At 53.2% G+C, this 19,560-nt stretch overlaps 1 protein-coding gene across 4 annotated transcripts in view; it reads right to left on the bottom strand.

Annotated features, from left to right (window-relative positions):
* The window catches only part of SH3PXD2A (SH3 and PX domains 2A), a 236,149-nt gene that overhangs the window by 26,691 nt on the left and 189,898 nt on the right, over positions 1 to 19,560 (bottom strand). For all 4 annotated transcript variants that reach the window (XM_055345889.1, XM_055345892.1, XM_055345890.1 and 1 more), the window contains one exon: positions 1,520 to 1,633. In XM_055345889.1, the coding sequence (XP_055201864.1) occupies positions 1,520 to 1,633 (114 nt within the window). The remainder of the gene's footprint in view (positions 1 to 1,519; positions 1,634 to 19,560) is intronic.

Here is a 19,560-nt window from a genome sequence, read left to right on the forward strand (position 1 = left end):
GGACAGGCATAGGGCATAAGGCCACCAGGCCACAGAAGCTGACTGAGGCTCAAGCTTTACAAGGACAAGCATGTTGCTAAAGGTCACACACCTGTAGAGTGAATAAGACCTCTCTATGCTCTAGGGACAGTTATTTCCCAGAGACCCTGGGATGACCCCAGAATGTGGAAGTGGGTAGGAGGAGCTCAGGCACTAATATTCTCCACCACTGCAGGGGTACAGCAGAGCCAGAGGTGAGACTGGGAGCAGGCTCAGCTCCAGGACCAGGGAGCAGCCAGGAAGGACAGAGCACCCGGTCTGAACATGCAAACCCTTCCTGATGGAGCCTAATTCCTGGAAATCTGTCAGGCACTGTGGGGGCCGTGGCACTGGTCACAGAGCTGAAATAAAGCATTTACATGGGAGGAAGGGCGGGGCTTCAACCACCCATCCAGTAACCGACATTTAGGGGAAGGATGAATAGGGAGCTGGCGCTTGCCTTGCAGACTGCTTATTTTGGCCGGAGCAGCAGGGAATGGAGGGTGTGTGTGTGGAGGGTGGAGCTGGAGGTGGCCTGAGCCCGGGTGACAGGCCTCCATCCCCCTGGCTCTCAGATGTGCCCATTTGGACCATCCCTACTGACCGTTAGGGCAAACATTCCTGCCAGGACATGGCGGGTTTGGCAGTTATTAGGAGCAGGCAGCCAGGAACTGGGGGTGGCTGAGACTCACTGGGCTTCAAGCGGCCTGCTCTGGCGAATATCTGAGTCCACACATAGGCTGACCAGGCCAGTGCTGGCCACCGGGGGTGGGGAGTGCCACCGGGCGGGGATCAGGTTCTTTGAAATGCAATGAGAAAACACCAGAAAAACCTCACCAGGCTAGAGATGATCAAAGGTGCCAGTGGTGGAAGGGCCACCTCATGGTTTCTGCTACTCTGAGAAATGACTCAGACCTGTTCTGTGTGTCCACACTGCTGGCTGGGATAACAGACACCCAGAGTAGAAGCCTCTGAGCAGACAGGCACAGCAGAAGCTGCGTGCATGCAACCCCTTGGAGTCATCCCTGCAGCAGAGAGCACGGTGTGGGGTCGGGAAGACAAAAGTGGTGGTCTCTGTGGGGTTCCCCAGGGAACTGAGGGCTTTTATGGGGGAAAGAGAGCTTTATGGTCTTGCTCTAAGACTGTTCTCTCCAGTCTCTGCCCCAAAGCTGCCAAAGTCTGAGATCCACACTCCTGGAAAATGTCCCCTCTAACCTGAGCCCCATGTAGGGCCAGGAGGGACAGGCTTGGAAAGGGAGGTGAGATCGTGGGTTGGCTTCAGTGAGATGGGGTCCCAAGGGAAGGGGCTAGGACATGGCCCAACTCTCTTTAGGAGTTCTGATGGTTTTAGGGAGAAGAGTGGGAAAGCTACCTCCAAAAGAACTGGGTTCACTCCAAGGGCCAGGGATGGGGTGGGCACCAATCCCCAAGGATCCGGAGGCAGCCTGCTCCCTGCACATGCCTCATTACTGCCCCTCCCCTTGAACCTGGAGGTCCTTACCTTCCCCAGTCTTAGAGGTGTTGATGTCGGAGTCATCCCGAGTACCATTCTGGGCCTCCAGGTAGGTGGCAGGGACCCAGCCCTGCTCCTCCGAGGTGCTCACGAACCACCAGCCTGCAGAGGAGATAAGAAAGAATGTGGTCATGAGCTCCCAAGAGGGGTGGAGACAAGAGAGGGGACAGGGCATAGAGCCAGACAGCCTGGCACGTGGCAGACGCCCGGCTCACATCTAGCCTCAAGAAGCCTGCGCCATACTCAGAAGCCAACATGCTCCTGCAGAGGAGGGCCCGATGGACACTGGCCCACACTCACCCAAATGCTTGATGACAAAATTTGACAATGAAATTCAAACAAGGATATACCAACTGTGTGCAGATCAGCTTGTAGGAAAGGCCCGGGAAGCTCTGGATGAACACAGAGGCCACTTAGGGTCCCTGAAACCCAGCAGGACTGCTGGTTTGGCTGGGGGGTTGGCTTTCCCTGCTTTCAGAGGTATCCAGAGATGAATGCCTCACTGTGACCTTCTGACGGCCACTGTGCCCCCTCCCCATCAAGAGTCAGTGGCATTTGCCCCTGGGCGCCGCTCATGGCTGCCCTTAGCTGTGTTGATACGTCAATTACACTAAGTGGGCACCGCACACTTGACGGCCATGGACTGATGACAAAAGCTCACTCATTTTCTTTCTCGTTCATTGGTTCATTCATTTTTCATTTAAACAAAAGTTGACTGAGCAAAGCACTCTGAGCACCTGGGTATTGGGGCTACACTGCCCTCAGTTTCTTCTTAGAAGCTACACTTCACAAGATCTTGTCTTTGCCCCCATCCCGTTCCGATCCTTCTCTGCCCCCAAAGCAATCTGGCACTGGTTCTCTTTTCTGTCCGTGACTGAGCTCACCATTTCCAAATATGGACTGTTCCCTGTCAAGAGGTCCTGGGCTTCTCCCCCAGCAGCACTGAGAAGCCATCCCTGCCTATGGCAGGGAGTGGCTGCTCGAGAAGGGGGGATAGTGGGAGGTACGGGAGGTGGCGTGAGGGCTGCTGTGATGATGGGGAGGGGTGAGGAAAGCAGTGCCACAATCGCATAGGACCTCGGCATCTGGAGCTACCTTACCTCCTGGTCTCCTGCTAGGTCCCTACTGCTCTGGGTGACAGGCCTGGGACAGCAGACAGCCCATGATCTTGTCTTGAATGCCCACCGCACCCACCCTCCCCACAGTTCCACAACACTCTGCCTGCAGCTCTGCAAAGCCCATGAGACACGGTAACATCTGTATGATACCGTAATGATGGGCACACATCATTACACGCTTGTCCACAAGCACCACGAGTGAGCCCTAAGGTAAACTACGGATCTGAGTGACTAGGATGTGTCAGGGCAGGTTCATCAGTAACAAGCGGACCACTCTGAAGGGGGACTCTATGTATGTATGTGTGGGGGCAGGAAGCATTCAGAGAACCTCTGTTCTTAAGCTCAATTTTGCTCTAGACCTATATTGCTTGGACGAGCAGTCTGGAATTTCAAGGCCCAGGCCTCTGGCTCACTGTCCCTCTGGAACCCAGGGTGGATGCCTTCCTCCCTTCCATTCCCTTCCTTCGGCCAGAGTCTGTCTTCCCCCAGAGTGGGATGGGGTAGGCCATCGCAGCCACTTATACATCATGGGCCACTGACAGGGGCTCTCCGGAACAGCACTATTCTCCCAGAACCCAGGCAATACAGGTGTGGCTGCCTACAAGGCTATGGCTGACGGAGGCCCCAAAGGAATCAGAAGGCATGGACTCACAGGGGTCTTTTCCCCTTCTCTAGGCTTCTGGGGGAGCACTCTCTGGAATCCCAGCAGTCTCTGCGAAGAAGCACCACCCCGAGGAGCTCTTCCACCGAGCCTGACCAGAGGTCATGGAACAGGGCTCCCCATCTCATAAGGCTTTCCACCATGAAGGTGGCTCTGTGTCCTTGACCACAGGAGTGGGTATACCCAGCCAACCACTTTCTGACTGATTGGTCTTCTCCCTAGACACTGTAACGGTTCCAGGGTGGTCTCAAGAACTGACACGGGTGCTTTGGCAATCTGAATGCTAAGTCCCACGTAAACCAGGAATTGTGGGGGTATGTGAGAAGAGATGACCTGAGAGTTCAGTCAGTAAAGCAGCAGCAAAGTCCAGAGATGGAGAGTCAGTCCTGATTAACATTGTTCAAGCTCCAAATTCCAGGTGGGCTAAAGCTAGACCACCCTGTTGGATTCCCTAATTACAGTGATCCAGTGGCCTTCCTTGCTGTTTAACTAAGCAGGAGCCAGTTTCCATCACCGGGAACCAGGGGTCCTCACTAATGCCATCTCTGCCCAACAACCACCAAGGTTCATGACTGAAGGTCCACCACTGTGAGTCAAATCCAGAGACAAAATTCAAGTTCTCTGGGCACCTGCCAGAGACCTCAGAAGGTGAGGACGGAGCCCTCTGAGCCATTCTCGGAAACTGGTACCTCCTCAAATTTCCACTCGCCAGGATAACCCCCAAGAGTCCCAGAGCACAGTCATCATAATTCCCAACCTGGAGTCACTTTTGGGAGAGTCTTGAAGGCTGAGGCTCCCACACGACCCCCAGGTCCAGGCCCCAATGCCAAAAGCACACATGTTTTGGTTCCCATACCTCCAGATCCTCACCAACCTGACCACCCCAGTTCCACAACATACCCCCCCACCACCCCAGTAAGCCAGGCCAAACTCCTGTAGGCCAAGAAGTACCCTGAAGGCCTGCCCTCAAAGGGGAGCTCTGCTTCCCAGGAGAGGGCTTCCCCGGGATGGGCCTGGGCTGGAGCCAGGGATCTTCCAGTCACTGGAAAAAATAGGGATGTGCCCAGGAACAGTGGAACTTGGAAACATGTGCTTGGTGAGGATTTGCCAAGATCCCTCCATGCCCAGCCCCTCCCAGCCTCTTTCTCTATACCAAGGTGTGCCACTGCCAACTCCACCTTCTGGAACAATCACTCTGTCTCCACTGGGAGAATATTCCCTTCTTCCTTTGTGTGAGCCTATGACTTCCCAGGAAGGCAGGCAACTTGGTGGCCTCCTGGATGGTCATAGTCAATGTCTTCTAAGCCTTCTATTTCTGGAATTTGGGCTCTAAAGTCACCCTTAGTAGAGGCAAAGGAGGCAAGCCCCTCTGTGGGCACCAGGAGGGCTGAGGTGGGGGGTGGGAGAGGGGAGATTTTCTCCATCAGCCCCATCTGAGCTAGTTTGTATCCTCATCCGGTATGAAGTGAGTCCAACAGCCTACTCACCTCCTGTTTTCTCCCTCTCCCCCTGTGGCCATACTGCATAAGCCTTTTCCAAGGCCTCATAATCCTAAGGCTCAGGTCTCTTTTCTGCAGGTGGTCCTGTCTTCCCCACCCCTTATTTCACCCTCTGCGAAGCCTTCCTTGTGCATCCTGCTCCCTCCTTTCCCCCAGGAGCCAGGGTTCCTGACAACTCTGAGAACAATGGCCTAGGCCCCAAAATGTTCCAGTCCTGAAATGTGCAAAGCTAAGTTGAACGGTTCCAGTCTCAGGTCTCTCCTGCCTAAGGCCCTGTAGAGAAGAGCCTGTTGCTGACTCGGCTGCGGGCACCTCCATCAAGCAAAGGAAAGGCTCAAACACCACCCAGGTGGGCATAGGGCCATCCAAGGCTCCATGCAGACCTCCCAGGATCCCTGGCATGAGTCACACAGTTACGCCTCTGGGGGAGGCTCATGGGCCTGTGCCCACCCACAGTTGCTGACAAGCCTCTCCCAGATGCCAGCAGCTCAGACGTCAGTTGCCGTAACTGGGGCTCCTGACCAAAGTCCCTGCTGCTCCACTGAGGAGCAATTAGAGCCTGAACTAGCCCCACGGGGCTCCCGGGCTCACCTCCAGTCCCCATGCGTCCCCCTTTCCACAGAGATTTAGGGTGTGTGGGCTGCATATGGGGTAGATGTGGACAAGGCTTTGTAGTTTTGAGTACATGGGAGATGGGTTATGCCCATGTACATATCTATGTAGGTGTGTGCATTTGTTATACGGGAGGATGATTATGGTCAGGCACTAACTTTACATATGTCATTTAATCTTCAAGAATCTTGTGAAGTGTTACTGTCATCATCATCCCCACTTTACAGATGAGGAAATTGAGGCCAAGATCGTGATTATGAAGAGGCAGAGATGGACCTCAAACCCAGGCAGTCAGGCTCCAGGAATCATATTGTTAACCACCACAGAAGTAGATAAGGAATTTATCTGGTGTCTGCACAAGGGCAGAGGTGATGCCTTGGGAATGCGTGTCCCTGAATGCTGGTATGTCACACATGTACTTCTATGTCTGTGTCCCTGATCGTGTGATTCGTGTGTGTACACAATGAACAGAAATGTAGGGCTGTGTGTACTCCCCACTGCGCACAGGTGAGGGTCCTCTGGAAGTAGAGGGTAATAATTAGGGATCTAGGGTCAGAAAGACACAAATTCAGGTCCTGGCTTGCTACTTCCTGTGTGACCTTGGGCAAAACAGTAAACTTTTCTGAGCCTCAGTCTCCCCTCCCTGATATGGGGATAATTAATGGTGCTTACCTCCTAAGGTTGTTGAAGTGGATAAATGAGATATAAGTAGCTTAGTTTGGGGCCTAACACAGAGTTGGAAGTCAAAAACCTTGGGCTGTTTTACTAACATAGCGGTAGTTGTTTGGTATCCCCCCCAGACTAACAGCACCCATGGGTGGCCAGGTGGTGTCTCTGTCCAGAGTAAGTAGATCAAGAAATACTCAATATACCTTGATGAAAAGACCATGTGTGTTCCCATGTAGTTAATCTGAGAAGTTTGGGGACTGCCTTCAGGGGTTCCAAAAGAACGAAAAAGGCTGTCTTTTGCTCTTTCCTTAGCTGACAAAATTCGTGGTTGCAAGCATGGTGGGAAATGGGGCCAGAGGGGAGCTGTCTCTGGGGTTTCCCTCCTTGCTCCACATGTGTCAGGGTTGTTCTCAGCCTGGCTCCCGTCCTTCTGCTCACACGGTCCCCCAGGATAGAGGTCCTATAGCTTCCTGTCTCCTGTCCTACCACATCGGTGAGCCCTCCCTAACTGATCTCCAAATCCTGACGGTGTCCAGAGCATCAACCCCACAACTCACAGTGGCTCATGCACTTGGAGAATTCATCTTGTTGAGACTGTAAGTACCATGTCTGCTCTGTCTCAAAGGCAGAACTGAGCTGGCAGTAGGCAGCCAGGCAGATAAGGAAACTGAGGCACAGAGCCTAAGTGCTGGAGCCGAAGATCTGAGTATGAATCTCATTCCTGCCACTCCCATGCTCTGTGGCCTCAGGACAGGGACTGAGCCTGTAAGAGGCTTCATCTGTAAAATGGTAGGACTGTGCTCTGCCTGGGCGGCCAGTGTGAGGATGGAGAAGGCAGGACAACGCACAGGGTCTGGCACAGCAGGTGCCCGCTGAACAGAAGCTAGGAGCTTTGCTGAGGGACTGAAGCCACAGGGTGTGGAAGGGGAGGAGGCCAGCACTCACGGCTGCCCAGGGACCAGCAGAGTCACCTCTGCCTCTTCCATGTCCCCAGGAAGATGGGTCCACACTCCAAGCTGGCCTGTGTTAGCTTTCCTCTCCCACCCTCTCAGCCTTTGTTCTTGGGAGAGGACATTTAGTGATGTTTCATGAAAGGACTTCTCACTGGACTGAGGAAGTGGCCCTAGCTGTGCTCAGATGGGGATGGCTCCTGGCTGCCAGCCTGACCTTTCCCAGAGAAGTCAACCCTTGTTTCCAGGCAGAGAGGAAGATGCTCTTTTTTGGAGTGAGGTGGGGAACAGAGAACTTGGTGGAATAGGAGATGGTAGAGAACCCTCAAGGGGCCTGGCCCGGAGACTGCTCAGTATACCCCAGACTCCAGCCAGGCAGCCAGGCTCCAGCAGGTCTTCCTACCCGGGATACCTTTATGCTGACATACACCCCACAACCCCAGCAGGGGGCAGGAGAGGGGCTACCATAAGCGTGGGAAACCACGGACTGCTGCAGAGGGACCCTGAGAAGGGAGCCCCCACACACTGGATGTGCAGGAGAAGCCTTCCTTCGCGGGGGGGCACTGGGTGCGCTGAAGAGCGAAATCCCCAGACTGGAGAAGCTGTCTGGGAGAATCTGGAGCTGGCCAGTCCCCTGAATGCTGCCCCAGCCTGGTGGTCCCTTCTGTGAGCACTACGTCCCCACAGCGCCAGAAGCATGTCATTTAGCCAGGCTGGCCGACAGGCCAGGACCAGCCCTCTCCAGAGGGCAAGGGACCAGAAAGAACAGCAATAGCACTGTCATAGTGGCTGACCCCATTCGTGGCCGTAAGAACCCGCTTCATGATGGCCCAGGGGCTGAGTGGGGAGAAGGCCACACTGGCGCAGCCCGGCCAGCCCCTCCAGCCCAGGGCAGGGAAGGGGATCCCCGGCCCCAAGAGGGAAAACCTCAGGCCCAGAAGTCCGATCCTCTCTATTTCCGGGCTGAGCACTATCTTCAGAGGTTGGGCCAGTTTCACAGCCCTCTAAAATGGACTCTAACTGGGGCTTGACAATGCTGGCACTGGGGGAGGGATGGAAAGAGTGGTGGGTAAACAGAGAGACACAGAGAGAGAGACAGAGGCAGAGGTGGGAACAGACAGAAGAAGGGGATGGGAGGACCTGGGCCAGGGGCTGGGGGCCTCAACCTCCCCAAGAGGGGGCTGAGCCTGGCCAGCCCGGCAGGAAGTGATGGGCACTCCCAGGCCACTGCTATCCCCCGGGTGACCAGGCCACAATGGCCTCCTTAATGACAGAGGATAATGAGCTCATTAGGCCAGAGGAGGCCAGCTGCACACAATTAGGACGTTAATAAAGTCTTCTGAGGTCACAGCTCAGCCTCGGACAAAACAGCTGGTGGGGGAGGGGGACCCTGTTCCTTCCTCTCCCTCTGAAGTTCCCTCTGTTCTATGTTATTCTCCACAGGCCTTCCCTGACTGCGCCCCACAACTCCAGGCCCTGCCCGCCCCATTCAGGATTCAGCCCATGGGCACTTCTTAGCTCCTCTTCCAAGATCTAGGTTTGGATCCTGGCTTTACCATAAGATCTAGGTTTGGATCCTGGCTTTACCATGTCCCAGCTGGTGACCTGGAGCAGGACCGGCTTCCCTAGGGCATCGTCATACCAGGATGATATGATCTGCCTGTAGCGCTGCCCAACCTCAGGGACATATGGCATCTCCATAACCAAGTGCTAAACAAGCACCTGGTATATGCCGGGTGTTCCAGGCGTGGGGACACCATAGAGCACACACAGGCCTCAGGCACTCTTCCCTCCCTCCCCACTGCGCAGCACACAGAATGGGCACAAGTACAGCCAGCATACCAGCGCTGAGGCCAGCAGGAGAGGCCCGAGCTCCCCCCAGAGGGGAACAGGCAGGATGAGATTCTGGGTTTGGAGTCTGGGAGAGCCCAGCAGGTTTTAGGTTCCTTCTGGGCCTTGCCTTTGTCTTTCCCCTTCCCCGGGGTCCTTCGAAGGGTCTGACACAGGCTCATGCAGGGCTGAGCGTCTGTGGCGTGTAGGCAGGCAGGGTGGACACGCAGCCTGGTTGGGGGGTGGGGTGGGTAGAGGAAGGAGCTGGGGACAGCTAGGGAGGCACAGCCCAGGCCTCCAATACCTGCCTCCAGTCACAGTGTGCTCTGGCTGATCTGAGGGGTGCTCCCTCCCAGTCTTCCCGAGTTCCTCCCTTGCAGTGGTTTGGAGGAGGGGACACTGCGAGGATCTGTGAGCACTGAATGAGAGCAGGGGTTGGTGGTGAGAAGGGGAAGGGTGCTGAAGGGGGCCTGGCCAGGCACATGGGACTGTGCTGCCCACCTGGCCACACTGCACCTGGCACAAAGCTGGGTCCTCAGGGTCTGCTTCTGCCCTGGACCTGGCCTGACCCCTTTCCCATGACCTTGGGGCAGATCTGAGATTTCTACCTGAGAGGCACCAGGGACACTGGAAAGGCTGGCCGCCCATAACCATGCTGCGCCTTTAAGAACAACGAAAGGCAGCCCACCCTCGGCCAGGCCTCCCCTGGCCAGAAGGCTCTGTCACTGAGGCCTCTTGCCAAGACACACTCCAGCTAACAGCACGTGGCCTCCTTGGTCCAAAGCAAACAGGAGCGGGTAAGGGCTCCCCAACTCTCTCCCAGTACACCCCACAGCCCCCGCCTTCCTGCCTGACCCATTCTTCTTGTTCCACCTCTGGTACCTATCCCTGCTCTGCTGCCTATGGCCTTCCCTTCCCCCAGATGGAACTCTTAGGCCACCAGAACCTTCCCTGGGCGCCTGAGGCCTGGATTCCAAGACCATTAGCACAGGCTGCTACGTCAGTTTGGAAGGCTCCGTGGAAGCAAGAAGGCATCAAGCACTGGGCTGCTGCCACCCCTCCCCCAACTCGGTTCCTGCCTGCCCACCTCACTGGATGAGCCCCTAAGGCTGAAGCACCCAGGAGACAGCCAGACTACTGAACATTCGCAGGCAGGCAGGGCGCACAAGGACTCTGACACATCCCAGACCCACCAGGCCAGCAGGTTACGCCAAGGACTCTAGAGCCAGGTTGCCTGGGTTTCAGTCCCAGCTCTGCTGCTAACTAGCTGTTTGAATTTGGGCAACTGCCTCAATCTCCTCATCTGTAAAATGGATCTATAGTAGTACTTCTATCTCCCAGTGCTCTAAGGGGTACAGGGGGTAACCTACAAGAAGTGTTCAAATTAGGGGGCACCTGGGTGGCTCAGTGGTTGAGCATCTGCTTTGGGCTCAGGGTGTGTTCCTGGAGTCCTAGGATCGAGTCCTGCATTGGGCTCCCCATGGGAGCCTGCTTCTCCCTCTGCTTATTACTCTGCCTCTCTGTCTCTCTCATGAATAAATAAATAAAATCTTAAAAAAAAAGTGTTCAGAATAGTGCCTGGTTCCTAGTGAAGTACATCAAAGAGCTATTATTAAAGTTGAAGTGTAAGCAGCAGGGATTTTTAAGGAAGGAACCATGACCTCAGTGCTCCCTAATGACTAGTGCTAGGGCTGGGAGGCAGGTGGGTCTTGGGTGTCTGGAGTCTCAAGGAGAGAGTCTCTTGGTATCACTGTCATTGGCCCTTGACCTTGGGAAGTCTCTACTGAAAGCTGGGTCTGGTTCTGTGCTCGACATGGGTGGGGGTGGGGGGTTGGGTGAAGTAGAGAATACAAGATGGCACCAAGTCCTTCCAGGAACAGCAGGGCAGAGTAATCCTGAGACTGAGCTTCTAAGAATGTAGTCAGGAAGGTTGAAGCCTCCCAGGTGGATGCCTGACATAATGCTCAGGGTAACAGAAGGGATGTTCCCCTGATGTCCCAGGCAAGAGAAAGAGATAAGTGGAAACAGATTGAGAGGACACAGCATTGCGAGGCCAGCTCAAGATGGGAAGGGAGTCTGCTGGACTGTTGTCCATGGCCTGGCATTTTCTCTCAGGCAGCAGGGTACCCACCCTGGAAAGTGCTGACTGGGAGGGTGGTGAGCAAATGGACCCAAGGTGAGGATGGAGGTGGCACTGAGTGGCTGACCTCCATAAGGTCTCATTCACTGGTGGTGAGACAGGGACCAGAGAGCCCCTGACAGAGAGCCTGCCAGGCCACCATCAGGGGGTCCTGGAAGACATAGACATGGGAGCAAGGCGAAAGGGCACAGCACGGACAAAGGTGCCAACTCCCAAAGAAGGTGAATTCCACAGTAGGGATGGGCAACCTCAAGATTGATTGGAACATGGACTCCTTGAGGGATGGCTGGAGAGCCTGCAAGGGGGTGCTGAGCATTCCCCAGCCAGGGCTGAGCAGAAAGACACAACAGGAAGGAAGGGGGCCAGCCACGCTGGATTCTGATAAGGATTGACCTGCTGGCCTGGTGGGTCTGGGATGTGTCAGAGCTTAGCCATTCAGGCCTTGGGGCTCTCATGACCCCCTCTGGGGGCGGCAGGACTGCACTGAGAGATTCATGGCTGAGAGCTGACCACTTCCAAAGAACATGTGATGACTTGCTGGTTACAACTTGGCGGGTGTTCTATTGGGAGCCTGTCCTGCTGGATGTTTTAATCAGTCCCAAGATGAGGACAGCGGGGCTGAACAGGTGGCACCATCTCATATACTGAAAGCTGTGCCAGGATCAGGAGCTACCTACCCCCACCCCCCACCCCCACCACAAAGGTCTGAACAGCTGGTAATGACAGGTCAACAGCAACAAGATGAAAAGGGGTAGATAGACCAGAGGGCCTCCGATCTTATCATCTTATAATTTACTGCGTGAACTTTCTGGAATGAATGGAGGCTGTTATTCACAGCTATGATAAAATATTAGGTACCAACTGAGCGTGTCCCCGGGCAGGTGGGTAGTTCAGGTGTCCCTACTTGATGGCAAGGATGGGAAAGGTCCTGGAGTTTGGGGGGATTGTGAGTTCAGTAAGCCCTCTGTCTCCAGGTCTGTGAAATCTTAGGCTGGACTGGGTGCCTTACCCAAGTGGCAGGATTAGCACCTGGGTCTGACTCCCAGGACAGCAATCACAGTTCCCTTTAAGAATGACTCCAGCTGCCAGTTCCTTTTTAGAAGACGACCAATACCACCTGCTCCATCAGCTCCCCAAATTTCCATCTGACAGATGAGCCAGGAAAACCATTCTCCTTCCCTGCTTCTTCTCCATTCCATCAGTGTCTACAAATCAGACTCATTTCTCAGCAGTCATGGGCAAGGCTCCTCCCTGGACCCCCTTCTTGCCCTGTCAACCCCCCACCCCTCCACAAGGAGGGGGCTAACAGGTGGTTTCAGGCCCCATCTCCAGGCTGCCAATCTCTCATCCTTTCTGAGCCCACATGGCAGGGCAAGGCAGGGCACTCAGGCTGATAGCTTTCTGGCATGAGATCTTGCCCAATGGCTATGCCAGGAGAGAGTGACTTTGGATCAGCATTTCTCAACCTCAGAGGTCTCCACACTACGTGGGGCTTTTGCCATATCCTTGTGCTATGTATACTGTGGTTCACAGAGTAAATATATATTTAAAAGCAATGGCCTTTTTTTTTTTTTAACTTCAAGAAAATAATTTGTTTAGGAAACTTCAGAACACCACCATGAATAAACAGGACCACCAGTCCCAACCATAAAATTACAGAGAACAAAACAATGTAGTAAATTTGAGCTGTGCTGGGTCTGAAGAGGCTGTGCCGATAGCCTGTTCCCCACTTTGTGACAAAGAGAGGTTTACTGGAGATGAGTCAAAGACAGTGGACCATCAAGCTGAGGTAAATCAGAAGGCTTAGAAGAGGACAGAACAGGGCAAACCGTTACGGAGGTATTTAACACTACCTCTCTGCACTGCTGGAAGTCATGCCATTTACCACAGTGTTGAATGGACAACATTTTTAGGAAGCCAGCCTTGGACTATCGCGCTATTTGGTCATTTAAAATAGCTGAAGAAAGAGATTGTGTCCTTACTGGTGAGACGAGAATATTACATACCATGTGCTAAAGAGAAATCAAAGAGAGAAAACTGGAAAGCACTTAGTAGTGTGCCTGGTGTGCTTCCAGCCTGGAGGGAAGAGCTGAGGGAGCGCTCTGTAGCTGCTGCCCGTCACGGAAATATGAGGAATTATCTGTATTTTTAAACTAGCTTACTTCAGTGGCAGAGAAGTATAGATGTAGGAATTTGTATATTTTTTCCCTTTTCTCTTTTTTGCCAACAATGGAGGCTCCTTGGCCCTAGAACCGAGTCGACTTTAACTGAAAGTCTTAGATTGACAATCATCCTCTCCCTTCCAGCTGAGCTCAGCCCCTCTTCAATTGGGGCAAAAATAAAACGGGGGCAATTTCAACTTTAAAGACCATCTCCATAAACAAAACAAACCCACTCCACAATTTGTCTAGGGCATTCCTCCCTCCAAATCCTCCTTATTTAATTTCTGGGGAATTTTAAATAGAGGCCTTGCAAAATTCTGTACCGCCTGACGTCAACGGCTCTCTGACAACGTGGATTCCTCTTCACTGTGTGGGGAGCAGTCACTACTGATATTGATGCTTTTCCAAGCCCCTTTCCCAGTTAGAATTTGGGAGCCACTGGTGTCACTCTAGGAGATTGTGGGAGAAGGAGGGGACCCAGGAGTGTCCCACACAGGGTCCTATAACTGCACTTCCTGAACCTCAGGCATTATGGAGCACCGGAGTCTGGTGGAGCTACCCGAGTGGTACCTGTACTAGTGTCTGCTTTAAGAGAAAAATGAAAATACTTTTGTATCTCAAAAAGACATTTTCCTATGCTACACAAAATGGAAAGCCAATATTCCTTGGCATAAACAGAGGATAAGTGGAAAAATACGTACATTGAAACATTATAGACTTCTAGTAAGATACTAAGACAAGCTCTAGCAAGACACCAAGGCTAGGGCCAGATTTTCTAACAATGAAACAAGCAGGCAACATTGGCAATGTTAACAACACAGAAGCCCCAAACACACACTTTGCCCTTGGCCCAATGTGGAGTGAAAGAAAAGGTTAACAACCTACTCATGTTGGGATCCCATGCCATTTCATGCTGTGTCTACTACACGTCTTTAGGACCTACTCTCTGGGAAACACTGAGCTTGCAGAAGGAGCCTTGGGTAAAGAATATGCAGCCCTTTTGTTCAAATCCAAGCTTGGCCACTAGCAAGCTTTGAGGTCTTGTGCCAACCATTTACCCTTCTTAAACTCAGTTTCTTCTTTGAAAAATGGAAACAAAGCTGCCTAGCCTATTTAGCCCTAGAAAGCCACTCTGAAATAACAGATGGGGAAACGCTTTGAAAAGTCTGTAGGTTGTAAGGAGATGGGGGCGAATGGGCCAAGTGATTCCAAGTGATTTCAGGAGACTGATGGACTCCTATCTCTGTTCCCCCAATACAACTCACTGCCTGGACTGGACAGTGGCCCACCCCAGTCTACCAGGGAAGAGAATATGAACACACCACTTCAGTTTTTTTTTTTTTTTTTTAGGTCAACCTTTCCAATAGCCACATGGGTTTCAAAACATTATCCTCATTTTACAGATATGGAAACTGAGTATCAAAATGGCCACATACTATCTACCCAGTAACAGAGCAGAATTTGAACACAAGCCTTCCACATAGCCTGGGAAGAAACGCCTTCTATCTTGCTTTTTTGGTGCACACTCAGCAGACCCCAAAAGTGTGGTCTCCCGAATCCATCGATCGCTGTGCCCAGGTCTCATCTTTCAAAGCCCCCATATTTGCCATGTTCCCGTGAACCCCTGCTAGCTATGATTCTCTTCTCCTGCCCTGTGCTCCCCAAGCACCCTGATCTTAGGTTTGTGTTGGCTGTCTCCCCCAGCTAGACCAAGAGCTCTCTGGAGACAAAGCCAATGCTTTGCTCATCCTGGCACCTTCTCAAGTCTCTGTCTGGCTCAGTGTTTCAGACAAAGAAGGGGCTCAGTAAATAGTTGTTGAAAATGAAATGCCATGACAGATGGGCAGAAAACTTCCTCATCCCTCCCTGGCTTCTCCACCCACACACTGTAGCCTCTCCTGCTTCCTTAGCCTCAAGTAGCTTCTCATATCCAGCTCTAGGGTCAGTGGTGGGCTTCTTTTTTTTTTTTAATTTTTATTTATTTATGACAGTCACACAGATAGAGAGAGGCAGAGACACAGGCAGAGGGAGAAGCAGGCTCCATGCACTGGGAGCCCGACGTGGGATTCGATCCCGGGTCTCCAGGATCGCGCCCTGGGCCAAAGGCAGGCGCCAAACCGCTGTGCCACCCAGGGATCCCTAGTGGTGGGCTTCTTCCCAGCACTCATCCCTCTGGCCTGGGGCCTTCTGTCCTGCTAGAGTCCAGTGCAGTTATGCCCTGAGGTGGCATTTCCTTCTCCAGCCTCCCAGATTCATGGCTCACCTAGGAGGATGTGCCCACAGGGTCCTGAGCCCAGGAGATTTTTGTTGCTCGTTGCATATCTTGCCCAAGATTTCCCAGGAAGCTAACACTCCCACCCGGAAGCTCTCTCTCCCACTCTGCTTGTACACCTGATGGGCTCATTTTCATTCAGGCCTCTCCCCTCACAGGAATGGAAGAGCAAAGCTCAGGGAGGTCCTGCAGGCCAGGCACCAGACACAAGCCCACGCCTTGGGTAAGGCCCTTGGAGGAATGCAGAGGGCCGGGCCACCACCCGCAGCCTTTCCCCAAGCACATTCAGAGTGACCCCACACCCCACCGGCTGGTGGAGGCCTCCACTGGGACTCTCAGAGTCCTGGCTTCTCACATAGAAAACACAAACCGAGCCCTTCTCCTTGGGGGGAGGGGGGGGAGGCCTGGAGTTCTGGAAGGGGCAGCCCCAGAGACTGGCTGCCCCCAGCCCTCAATGGGTGGGTGGGGAGAAGGCTATGCCAAAAACATCTTCCCCCACCATGAAGCCCCTTCTGGGGGCCCAAGGGACCACAGATAATTAACCAGGAGGCAGCAGAGAGTATGGGGAAAATGCTGGCAAATTTCCTGACCTCTCTGGGCTTCAGATTTCTCCTAAATGGAAGTCATGATCCCTGCTGTATATGGCAGCAGTGGGGATTACAGGAAGAAAGGTGTCTGGCTCACTGACACAGAGGAGGTGCTTCAGCGATACTTTCTCACTCTTCCCCTGTACCTGATAGCAGAGAGATGGGGTAGGAAGCTGGGAAGTCACCGATCTTGCATGCTCTCCATACCACCTTCTCCCAGCCTCCATGGGGTCACCCTACCAACTTCAGGGTCCCTGGAGGACAGACTTCATCCTACAAGTGGTTCTTAGGTGGGGATGCCTACATGGAATAAGATAAATTGGGGGTGGGGGCGGGTCAAGCTGGGCCATGAAGATTTCTGTCCTTTAAGTAAGTCTTGGCAGTGCCAGGCCCAAGACATCTCAGCTGAGACTCAACCCTCAGCCATGGCAGGCTAGAACTTTACTCCCCAGTAAGTAATATCATTGTTTCCAGCCCCCCAGCTCTGGCTTATCCCTTAGATTAGAATATGAATGTCCCACCCAACCAGGCTCTGACTCCATTCAGGCACCCCAACGTGGAAACCACTTCTAGAATGAAGTTTCTTATCCAAGGGCCTTGAGGTGGTGGGATGGACCCACGGAGGCTGAGATGGGGTTATGGAAGGCAGGGTAGGCCACTCGGGTACAGAATCCTCCCAAGAGCTGCAATAACAGCACCGACAAGATGCTCTGGCCTTACCAAGAATGGAGGCCCTTGAAGTCCAAGGAGGGCAGTCTGTGTCTAGCCGTGCAGTGAGGCAGAAGAATGGGGTTAAACACTTGTAAGGGAGGCACTGGGGCAGGAGCCCTTGATGCTCATTCTCCCCAAGCAAAGCCCCAAGGATGAGGTCAACTTCCTTCCTCTCCTCCAAGGAGCAGTCAGTTAAAATCCTGCCCTATTGGCAAGGAGGTCTAGGTGCTGGCCAATCCTGGTTCTGCTCCTGGTACCAATGATGGGGGAAGCACGCCCCTAATGAGGTCAATACTCCAGGGAGCAGTATCATTTATCCCCAAGTGTGAAGGAGTAGATCTGATGCTCATCTAGGAGATGCTGGTTGAGACAGGGGAGGGGGTTGAGAAGCGGGCCCCGCAGGGCTGGGTCAGGGTTAGAATCAGTGAGAGCTCCATTAGTTTATTTTTTTAAAAGCTATTTTCATTACATTCCCACCTACTTCCTCCTCCCCCTAGTGCCAGGTACACTGCAAACATGTAGGAAATGCCAGTTTATGCATGCAGAAGGGTCAAGGACATTTGGTTGGTGGGCAAAATGGAGGTAAGGATGCCCTCAGTAGACAAGAAAGACTCTGGGGAAAATGGGGCTTCTCCAAGAAGTTCCCCCAAGAAGAAACAGGCCAGGCAAAGCCCTGCCCCAGTATCAGCAGAGGCTGGGGGAGCCTTCCTAGCTGGGCCTCTCAGTCCCCTAGCTGCCTTGAATTTTGGCCTCTCTTTACATCCCAGACCTATTGCTTTCACAGATCCTGTTTAACTTGACAAGGACAGGGGAGGAGGGGCAAAGAGAACTGCATTCTTCCCCATCAAAGCCAAAACTCTAAAGTAATACTTCTGGTTGTAACTGATCCCGGCCTGTTTGTGATTACGGCCCCTTGCTTGCCTTCTGGCAGGACGGCCCTGGAAGCCTGCAGCACGGCTGAAGGGGAAGAGACACCCTCGCTCACTTGGATAATCTTGTCCTCGTCTGACATGACCAAAAACGTCCATCAGCCGCTGCTTTCAGCAGTTCTCCAGGGCAACTCTTCAAAACATTTATTTAATTAAGGGGGGAAAAGCCACCCCCAACCCCAACCATGAAATTCCATAACACTAATCATATTCCTTCTGTTACCAGCACCATCCTGGAAAACACAGCAGCACCAGCAGTCCCATTGGCTGATGCAAATTAAAGGAGAGAAGGAGGATTGGGATTGGATCATCCTCCTCCTTTGCCTATCCCCTCCCTTTTATTAAGGGGAGAAAACACACACACACGCGCACAGGCACACATATACACACACATCCCTTTTGCTGCCATAGCACAGAAATGGCTTTGCAAAGCTCAAGACTATTTCTCAGCTGTTCTTTCTCCGGAAATTTAATCTGCAAAGCATTTGGCCTCACAAAGCCCATTCCAAAGGTGTCCAGGAGCCCAGGAGCCCTGTGATCATCATTACAAACCCAGGGAGGTTTGCAGCCAGTGACCCATTTGGCTGCTTAGGAGAGCTGGCTGAAGGCTTGCCAACATGGTCAAATTCCCCTCACCTGCTCCCTCTAAGCTGAAACTGGCTTTTTCTTGGCACCCCAGGGGTTAGAAGGGACCTTAGGAGCTCTGGAACTATGGAGACAAAAGGCCTGCTTCTTGCCTGGCTTTGGTAAAAGCATGGTCATAGGAATGGGGTGCTTGGTATCTGGAACACAACTCTGGTCACTATCTTCACTCCCAATCACATTTCCATTCTATAAGTGAGGAAAGATGATGTTCAGAAAGGTAAAGTGACTTGCCTGAGGTCACCTGGTTAGTGAGTAACAGACTTGGAACCTAGATTCTAGGTTGACCGCAAACCCTCTTCTACAAAGCCTGGCATTGCTCCCATGAGGACACACTGCCGCCTGGCCCATTCCCACTGTGCCAAGTGGCAATCCCTTGACCCAGTGACTCCAGTAAGAAGTGGGTGGCTGGAACTGGCAGAAAGTCCCCCAGAGTACGAGGAGATCACATGGCCCAGCCAGGCCTTACAGAGGCCTGCAGCCAACCCTGCAGGCACTGGTTGGGGCCCAAGGCATCCTGATCACAGCAGCTCAAAAGATGGTGAGCACACTGAGCAGAGAGAAGGCTGGGATCTTACAGGGGCGCCAGTTAGAAGTACAGAAAACAAACAAGAAAAGAGTGTCCAGAAATGCTGGGACTGGAGGCCTGGCCAACCTTAACCTTCCTGGGGAGGAAGAAGAGGGGCCAAGGAGGCACAGCCTCTGCTCTGGGTGGGGGGAGACCCACAGCCATCCAGGGGGACAGCCCAGAGACGTGGTGTCACTAAACGGTGGGGCGTCCATATTCTCAAGTTGGGGCACCTGAAGATGAACTTGCAAGAGGGGAGTCACCTCTTGTTTGAAAAATCAGTCTGCTTGAACGTTCGGGGGTACAGGGTCAGGGCCACGCCTCTGAGTCTAGAGTCTGCCTCTGCTCTGCAAGCCTCTGGGCTCTCGCTTTAGCACCAGGGTTGGGGAGTGTCTGTCAGCCAGGGGCATGATGGGGTGTGCCCAGTCTCGAGAGGGTGGCAAGGCCTCAGTGAGGCTGGGAGATGCCAGCAGGTCTCAGAGACAGCCCACCCTGTAACAATGGGGTCCATGTCTGTGCTGCAGCCTGGCCCTGGGCTTTTCCACAGTCTGTTCCTCTGACACACGAGACGTTTAGGCAGATGGTTGGCCTGGTACAGAAAGGAAGGGGGAAATCTCTCCTTCACCTGACACTTGGGGCCTGTGAAGGCCCTCGACACACACCCTTAGCCTGTTCATTG

Source organism: Nyctereutes procyonoides, unplaced genomic scaffold (assembly GCF_905146905.1).
Source record: "Nyctereutes procyonoides isolate TBG_1078 unplaced genomic scaffold, NYPRO_anot_genome, whole genome shotgun sequence".
NCBI classification, from domain to species: Eukaryota; Metazoa; Chordata; class Mammalia; order Carnivora; family Canidae; genus Nyctereutes; species Nyctereutes procyonoides.